The sequence below is a fragment of the Rhea pennata genome, chromosome 8 (genome assembly GCF_028389875.1).
Source record: "Rhea pennata isolate bPtePen1 chromosome 8, bPtePen1.pri, whole genome shotgun sequence".
In the NCBI taxonomy this organism is placed as follows: Eukaryota; Metazoa; Chordata; class Aves; order Rheiformes; family Rheidae; genus Rhea; species Rhea pennata.
Genome location: NC_084670.1, coordinates 4893017 through 4902106, shown reverse-complemented (window position 1 = coordinate 4902106; position 9090 = coordinate 4893017). Strand labels below are relative to the sequence as shown.

The 9090-nt window shown below is 39.4% G+C and overlaps 1 protein-coding gene across 1 annotated transcript; it reads right to left on the bottom strand.

The window, feature by feature from the left end:
* Nucleotides 1–6821: 6821 nt before the first annotated feature.
* On the bottom strand, nucleotides 6822–7886 carry TACSTD2 (tumor associated calcium signal transducer 2). The gene has a single exon (XM_062581797.1). It carries the CDS (start codon nucleotides 7884–7886, stop codon nucleotides 6951–6953), a length of 936 nt encoding a protein of 311 aa, XP_062437781.1. The 3' UTR covers nucleotides 6822–6950.
* Between the last annotated feature and the right edge of the window lie 1204 nt (nucleotides 7887–9090).

Below are 9090 nucleotides of genomic sequence, written 5' to 3'. Positions count from 1 at the left end.
CTTTCTACCATCTGGTCTGTGGAACAAATTTCATTCTTCCACCTCACTGAGTCTCCATTTTCCTTCAAATCTCAAAGCTGAAAATGGGTTTATTTCTTTGCATATTTCTTTTGCTATTTTTTGTTTCTCCAGTTGCATTATTGAACTGCCTACATAGATGGTAGAAGAGCTGTTTCTGCATTCCTGACTCACGTAAATTCCTGTTAAACTCAGTGGATGTTTTGAGTGTACAAGGAATACAAGATGGGGCTAAAAAAATTGTATTCTATATTCCACACTTCTAAAATCTCCAAAAGCAGCATTGCTCATAATTAAAATTTAAAAGCGGGCAAGTAGCAAATGCAACACAGATAGGGTATCTCTATCAGACACCAACTCTAAATGCCTTTCTATGTGAAAATCTCATAAATGGTTGATCTCTTGGATAGTTATAAAGTGGCTGTACATAGACAGCTAGTTCAAAAAGCATTGAAACTAGTCATTTTGTACCATGGCTACTGCTGAACTTTAATACAAATGCATAGCATCTTTTTCTCTGAGGAAATCGTAGAGCCTTAGAGAGGTAGGTAAGATTTACTCCTTGAGCAGACAGATACTGGTCACCACCCTTGTCTCTTCAAAAAAGACAGTGCAGTTTGCATTTCTGAAGACCAGAGGGCAAGCTCTCATGCCTTAAGACTATGTAAGACCTACTTAGAGATCATAAGTCACATACAGGTTTTCTGATGACGCTGAATTTCATTGCCGTTCATTGATTTATAAAGATCATGAACCATTTTCACACTCATTTTTTTAAAGATGAAATGCATATTATGCATACTTATGAACGCTGTATATGGTAGGATGGAACTCATAGGAGGTGCTTATCATTACCTATCCTCAAATCCCTACTACACGTCAGTGTGAAGGAAACCACTTTCGATCAAAATCCCTTGATTGACTAGATAAGAGTTTCTCAATGCTTTTGATCTCCATATATGCTCTCCACTATCCAGTAATTCTTAGCACACTTAACAGAGGAACTTGTTCAGTGGCAAAACTGGAACATCTAAAATACAAAATTTATTTGGAGATTGAAAAAAAGGTAGTTTAGTTAACATTTGATACTGGAGAGATTTCATTTAAGAAAGTCCTTCAGCAGAACTGAGACAATTAGAAAGTTAACATATTTCCAACTGTAGAAAAGAGTATATGAAGGTGGCAAGGAAAAAGGAGAACCCAGCAGACTCGTGCTAAGAATGTAGAAAACAGGGCTATGTCTGTCTACAGTGAGGCTCGCTGCTAGAGATGCCTGCGCTGTCCTGGAGTCATCCCAGAGCCTGCTGACACTGGAATCATTTGCACCCCAGAACTCTTCCTCTGCAGCGCCCCTCTTGCCCAACCATCCTTTACAAAATCTTTCCCAACTGGTTGTAGTCAGTCCATTTCCACTTAACGATCCCAAAGCTGAGTCCATCTGCAACCGCTCTCGGTCCTCCCTGCAAATTGACTCCATCCTCAATTCCCCTCGTACTCAAAGCCTACCCTGATTCCCCAGGCTCTGATTCCCAGTGCTCTCCTCTAATTCCACCTTGCCAGACATTGCTGGCTTCCCACTGGCACCTACTGCTGGTCTCTGATCAACTGTTTCAGTCAACTGTGCCTGCCCCAATTCTCGTTCATGAAGAAAAAATTCTTATTTGTTGTTCTGGCAGCTTGTGAAAATACACAGAGAAGCCACATGTGCTAAATTCTGTGTAGGCAAAACCATGAGGTAAGAAAAAGAGGACACATCCAGGAACACTGGCTACAGGGTGGCCTCATCCAATTACTTTTTGGTTGTTCTGCTTCACTCCTGTGTGTGCAAGCAGACTAGCAAAAATGCTGTGATTTCTCATTTCAAGCCTAATTGAGGACAGACATTTACTTCAAACAAAAAACTTAGCTGAAAAATATTTGGTACACGTGCCACCATTGCTGCTGGGTCCATGTGTAAAATCTCAGTGGAAAATTACAAATACATTCTCATTCAGTCTTCCATTTAGATAATGCTAAGTCCCTGTAATTGTTTCTGTGGTGCTTGATTTGTCCTGGAGAAGGGCTGTAAGAGTGCTATCCCTCAGGGAGCAAGGATCATCATGAAAATGAGGTGTGAATCTTGTCAGGCTGCCTGGCATGTACCAAATTTTAACTAGATAAATCCTGGTATAAGGAATTCTGCTTGAGCTGCTAAATAATAATTGTAAAAGTTCCAGAAGTTGTTTTTTCCTGCTCTAATAGCAATTGTAATGGCTTAAGATTAATTTTAGCATAAAAAGAGAAGTAATTGCAGTACTTAGAGATATAAAAAAACCCTGAGGCAAATCAGTGGAAATGCTTTGAAAAGGATAATTATACCTGCATGGGGAAGACTATCTGTTTAATAGCATTAACAGTCCAATTAAGGAAAAATGCAGGAAGGCCCTCTTGTTAATTCCTTAACTATTCTCTCAAAAAGTGGTTTTAATACCTAAGCAACAGAAGGTAGTTTTGTCTAAGGTGACTTCCTGAGGCTTACGCATTTAAGGACTATTCAGGGGAACTTGTATTTAGTTAAGCACTCCACATCACAGACATGCTAGTATAGTAGTTAAACAAGAAGGAAGGGAGTTGGGTGCACTTACATGCTGTGAGTTTTTACTTCACATAGTTAACCTAATCTGGCAGTAATCCAAACCTAAACAACCACAGGGAGATTATTCCTAGTCAAGGGAAAACGGGGCAAGAAAAGGATTGTCTTTGTCATCCAGGATAGCAATGTGTTTGGGCTCTGTTACTGCGGATAAGAGCTCGGTCTTCAGGCTGACCGAGTTCAGCGTAGGATCTGTTGCCCTAGAGCGTCCCCCCGGGCTCGCCCAAGGCCGCAGAATTGATGGGGTTTGCCTGCTCCAACACAAACAAAGCGATCTGTGCATCTTTCTGCACAGCTGCAGGAATGCACGCACGCACCCCCGCACCCTCACTCCATTGTAAACTAACACAGGGGCCCTGTGTAGACACGTATGAAAATACAGGCTTGCATACATAAACCGACGTGGATTTCACCAGGGATTTCACAGAAGGAAAGGAGTTTAAGAGGATTTTAATCCCTCCACAAGTCCTTATCTCTCATTTCCTTGCCGTAGCATTGGCATTGCTTGCTCCTGGCACTGTCCTCAAATCTTGAATAGTTAAAAAACATTTTCTTTTGTTTAAACTACAAGTTCAAGTGAGATAGGAGACAAGGCTAAAGGCTTCTTTATGCAGCTGCACAAAGGTAGTTGTAAGTGCTGTATGGAAAGGGCAGCACCAGCCTCTTCAGAGCCATAGCACAGAGCCAAGGTTTCCTTCTCTGCCAGCTCTTATTTTGGGCTCTGTAACTAAAGCAGCCCTTCACTAGTCGGAATTGCAGAATATAGGTTAGGTGCCAGAGAGCTCTGCCTTCATTACGATGAACAGACCCTGTAGCTGTTAGGTAAAACAGAGGTCCTCACTGATACTAGTCTTGTTTATTCCTGTATGTACTTAGAGATAACACAAACATATATATTTGTATATATAAAAATACACACTCAGTACTTTATAAAAGCTTTCCAAAACAAAACAGAAACTAGTGTAGGGTCTACTCAGAAATAGTTGTGATTGATGTTAGTCAAGTTGCTCAGGACACTACTCAAAAAGCTGTCAGCCAATGCCATCTAGAGCACAAACCCACCATCACTATCACCATAGTGGCTGTACCCACAGATCCTGCTTAAGGGAGCATAAAGCCTAACTAGTTAAATCCAATAAACAAAAATGACATTAAAAGGGATGACATAATCAACAAAAGGATGAATAGAAAGAGTTAGAAATCTGAAATTAGAATGAATAATAAAAAACATGTTCATTTTGCAAAATTTAACACTGACAAGGAGCTCATTTTATCCTCAGAAATTATTTCTCGTAAGAACAGTGGTGGACAGAATATCAAACAAGCCGAACATCATGGATTGTTACAGTGGAATACTTGATCTGCCATATGTGAAAGAGAGAATGTATAGCCCAAGAGATGATGAATGGAACAGCAGGAGAGAAATGAATACTTAGTAGGAGCAATGAGAGAATATGTTTAGTTTATTAAAGTCCAAATCTTATAATAGTTTTACATAGCTTTATTCAAGTAAATGACATCATCCAAAGAGATGTTCTCTGTACTGCAATTAATCTTCCTTTTCTTTTGATTAATTGCAGACACGTACCTTATTACTGCCATTAAACATGCCTAGTACTTTTCCAGCCCCATAGCAGCATGCAGTCTACTAGTTCTTCATGACTAGCAAGGAAATAACTGACCAAAACACATCTTTTTTATTGGGCAGTCTTTTAATGATTACTTAAAATATGAATAACACCATAACATAATCAGTCTTCTCTCAATCTAAGTTTCTAAAAAGAAGAGGAGCCCAAGAGAGATGCTCACAAATGTTACCTATCTGTTAAGATTTGTGTTTTTAGAACAACTTAGTTACTTGTGCCTCACCTAATGAGAATTATGCCAATATATTTTATTGCTTTCTGCTTAATGCATTTGTATTCTGTTTTAATATAAAATCTTCTCTTTCATCTTCAGAAAACAAACCATTTTCATGAGTCAAATAAGAAAACTGAAGTGGTTAGAAGACTTAAAAGTCACAGTATCTCCCCTGGAAAAGATTGTATGTCTTACAATTTTCAGCCTAAACTAGTAAATCCTGTCTCCTAATTCTAGAAATTTGCATTCTAATTAAATTGCCCAGTTGCAGTAGACATGAGTAAAATGAAGAGCAGAATTTGGCCTCTATTGTTTAACCAATTACAGTTCTCTTAGCACCTCCTGAGATCTGTAGCATTTCTTCAGTAAATTTTGAGTAGCTGAGTGATAAACAGGACAATCCTCTGGACAGGTCCCATGACAGTGAAGGAATGGAAGACATGCTTTACCATCATCCAGACTGTATCTTCTCTGAGGGAGAACCACTAACATATCAAACAGAGAGCCTCTGTTAGTTCCACATCTGTTAATTCAAGAACAGAAGTGGTTAAAGAAAACTTTCACACTGATCCCAGATTTCTCCAAGGTGAGAGATGATACCCAACTCCAGATTTTCAGTTCAAATGATTTTATAAAAAGAAGGTATTTGCAAAACTGCATATGGAGTTCAGCTAAGTTCTGAACTTCCTTATGACTTGAAAGAATTCAACCTAGATGCTTGATTTTCACCTCACATTTTATCAGTACTGATGTACATACTTGACTGAAAAACTAGCAGGTTGGACTTGGTGCCATAAGATACACAGTAAGTTATTGGCCCTGCTCCAAAACTTTTTGAATGTATTATCACTCATGTCATTTCACAAAGATGAGATTTTACGCTATGTGATACATCTGCCCCATCCCATATATCCAAAGCTCAAATTTGTCCAGTAAGCAAGTGAACAGCAATTGGGTTTAACAGAGATGCTCGTTTTCCTGCCACAAATACTAAAGAATGGTAAGTCTCCTCATTTTCTGTTTTAAATAAAGGTACAAATAGAATTCAACCTTTCTCATTCTCTTCCCAGCATCCCATTCATTTACCTACTCAAGTACTTGGATGGGGAGGGTGCAAGGAAGGAGAGCATTATTTTGTACACTACAGTAGAATTTGAGATGTGCATTTAATAAGTAATTTGCTCTAGAAGTTGCACATTACTGGATTTTTATTTGGATTACAAACTAGTGCAATTGAGACTAATTAAGAGAACTAAAGACCTGACCATTCTAGACTGTTTGTTTGTAGCAGTCTTAAATGTAACCACTGGATTTCTGAATGAAAACCAGAATGATGAGACTTCAGACACCCATACACAGTGTGGAGAAATCAACTGCCAGTATTTCAATTGTTAATAATTATCATTACTTCCTTTCTAAAATGTCCTTCGTGGTGTCTATGACCTACTAAACAGAATTTAGTAGATGAGTAGGTAGCAAAGAAGTGCAGTGCCAGTGCCTTGGCCAAATTCTAAACTTCAATAATTACATTCTGCTTAAATCCCCCCTGCAGTTCTAACAGAATAAAGTTCCCTCTTCAACTGGTCCTGGAGCATTGTGTAGCATTCCTGTGAAGCTGCTAACCCCTGAAAAATATCTCCTCTCATTAAAGTTGCAAAGGGAATTCAGGTAGACAGAAAACAGTCAGCCAAGTTTGAACCTAGGCAGAACACCGAGGTTAACTTTCTTACACTTGCATTGGTATCACAGGATCTTTGCTGACAACAAATGTCAGACCCTTGTTGAAAAGCACGAACGGAAAGAGCTCACCGTGCTGTCTGAATACAAAGTCAGAAACTCGGCATCTGTGCACCTGGAAGTAACCATGTTAATGTTTCCTAACAAATGACTCTGTATAAAAGCCTCTGATGTTGTAAAGTAAGAACCTATCACAACCTCATTTGGTTATTTAGCAATATTTATGAAACTGTTTATGAAAAAAGTTCCAGTAGCTTTAGAAGACACTTCCTTCTTCAAAAACTTCTTTAAAGACATAAAACCTGCCTTAGCTTATTTGGGTGACACAGCAAATATTTGAGTTTCAGTAGCTAGATAAACCAAAGGACTCTCAAAGTATTTAAGCAAGCTGAACCAGGCCAACACTACCAATTAAACTACTCTAAATTATGCTAAAAAGACAGTTATAACTATTTCCCTAACCTCTGAACTGGGACTCATCTATTTAAAAGATTTTGATAACCGACTTAGAAATGAATTTCTACCTAAAAGTCATTCTTAAACTAAAATCATTAAAAACAATCACTAGAAATTCTAAAAATCACCAACAATTCCCTAGTAAAACAGAAGACACTCTCCAAACCCATCCATGCACACTGAATCGGTTCGCAATTTTTACTTCTGTTGTTTTTGTTACTGTTGAAGTTGCATTTCCTTTTTCAGATTAAGGCAACCGTAAAGTTGATCTTCTCATTTCACTCATTTCTTTAATCTCAATTTTTTTATATTTTCCTGTCCGCTGCCACCTCAGGATAACCAGCACAGTAACCCCAAAGATGATAGTCAGCGTTATCACTGTCACCACAACGCTGACACCAACAATCATACGTCTTGCAGAAAACTCTGGTGGCTTTTCATCAACATAGTAAATTAGTATTTTTTCAATATCCAGAGCTTCTCCATTAACAGACACATTTAATCTATTGTTAGAGTGAAATATGGAGTTGTCCTTTATATCCTTTTCAAAGTAATAAGCTACATCAGCTATATCTACATCATTGTCAGATTTCTCAAAGTCATTTTGACTTAAGTGGATTTGGATAAAAGGGGAATCATATTTCACATCTGCAATGTACTTTGGATGCAGTTTATATCGGTTCTGAAACAGACGTTTCAGGGCACTTGCTACTTCGGGATCTTCAAAGGTACTGGCCATTTTTTTGTGTTTCAGTTCAATGTAGATCCAGCTTGTTCTAACCAGTTCACTGCACCTTAGGCTTCTGTCCCCCTTTTCAGTTCTTCTTACTCCAGCAGTGTTGACACACCAGCAGGTATCAGTTTGGTTGCACTGCCTGGCTTTGAAGATACCACTGTCCTCACACTCCGGATTGTAAATGCCATCATTATCTACAAACCCATTGCGAGGTCCATGGAAGCGCTTGCCCTTGCGAGGGATCATTTCTGCCTTCATCAGCAAGCATTTTGAAGTCAGCGTTGAACAACTTACCCTGTGATTTGAACCTACCAGTGTGCAGGTGCAGATCCCAGATATATCCTGCGTGCATACTGTCCACTTATTGGTCGCACAGGTACACCTCTCCTGCCCTGATGAAGCTACCACCAAAACCAAAATCAGCAAAACTCCAAACTGCAATTCCATATTACAGGTAGAAAGTGCAGAAGTCTGAAGCGACAGCAGGCACTATCTGAAGCTTAAACCCACACAGTCTACTGGTTTCTACATGCTGGTGTGCTGCTCCCTTTTTCAAATTCAGATCAAACCTGACAGACAGGTTCTCCTTCCAAAACTGGCCCCTCATAATACACAAACCTCAGAGAAGCTGCACCTTCATCAATTATTTTTCAGGGAGCGGCACTGATTCCCCAGATGCCTGCCTTCCCTCCTACTTAATGAAGGAAATAACAGGGAAGAGACAAGTCCAACATGAACCATAGTTCCTACCTTGGACTTCCCTTACGGATTACAGCACAAACCATCATCTATCCATTTTCCTTCTTTAGGCTTACGGTGTACGCACACCAATGTACCTGTAAGGAATGTCCATTTGTGCATTGGTATACGTTACAGGATTACAAGAGGAAGCAAAAAGCAAGCAGAGACAGAGCTGAAAGTACCAACCTCACCCAGAAGCCTCTCTGTTGTGGCTCAGTTGTGGGGTCAGACCATGGTGAGCCAGAGTGGGATGAAGGGATCTGTATTGTCTGTATGCAGTGGCACTTTTTGTGCTGTTTTAGGGACTGGTAGACATTGTTCATGCAGATATTAGTCAGATTAATCAGAGATGAAAAAGGAGTCTGCCAAACATGAACAAATTGATGTTACTATGCTTCCTCAAGGAGTTGTAGCAGGACAGGCTAACAATCTCTAGAAAGATTGCTCCACAGAGTGATCAAGACTGCTCCCATTTCTCTTGGCTGAATCCCTTTCCTTAGCTGTGATATTCCTGCTCCTCCATCTCCTTCCTGGTTTTCCCTGCATCTTCCATCACATATCACCTGTATCATTCCACTATCTAGTTCCTTGCTCATTACAGACTATTTCCTGGATCCTTTTAAACATACATATTTATAAAATAAAATCTTTTTTTAAAAAATGTATGCTCTAACTAAACGCTGCCGTAGCTACCAATTCAGGTCACAGCTGGAGTGACTGTTCTCAGTTTGCTGACTACTCTCCTACTTAGCACAGGAGTGCAGGCTCATCTTCCAATATGGAAAGCTTCTCTCTCTGCCTTTCCTTTGACACATATTCACCCCAACACAGTATTATGAATAACAATTTTCACGCTTGTATTACCTCTACAGAATTGTTAGCAGTTTCGGAAGAAATCTTTCCATCTGAA

Excerpts from the sequence above, each read along its gene's own strand:
- TACSTD2 (XM_062581797.1), bottom strand. The coding sequence starts at position 7,886 with ATGGAATTGCAGTTTGGAGTTTTGCTGATTTTGGTTTTGGTGGTAGCT.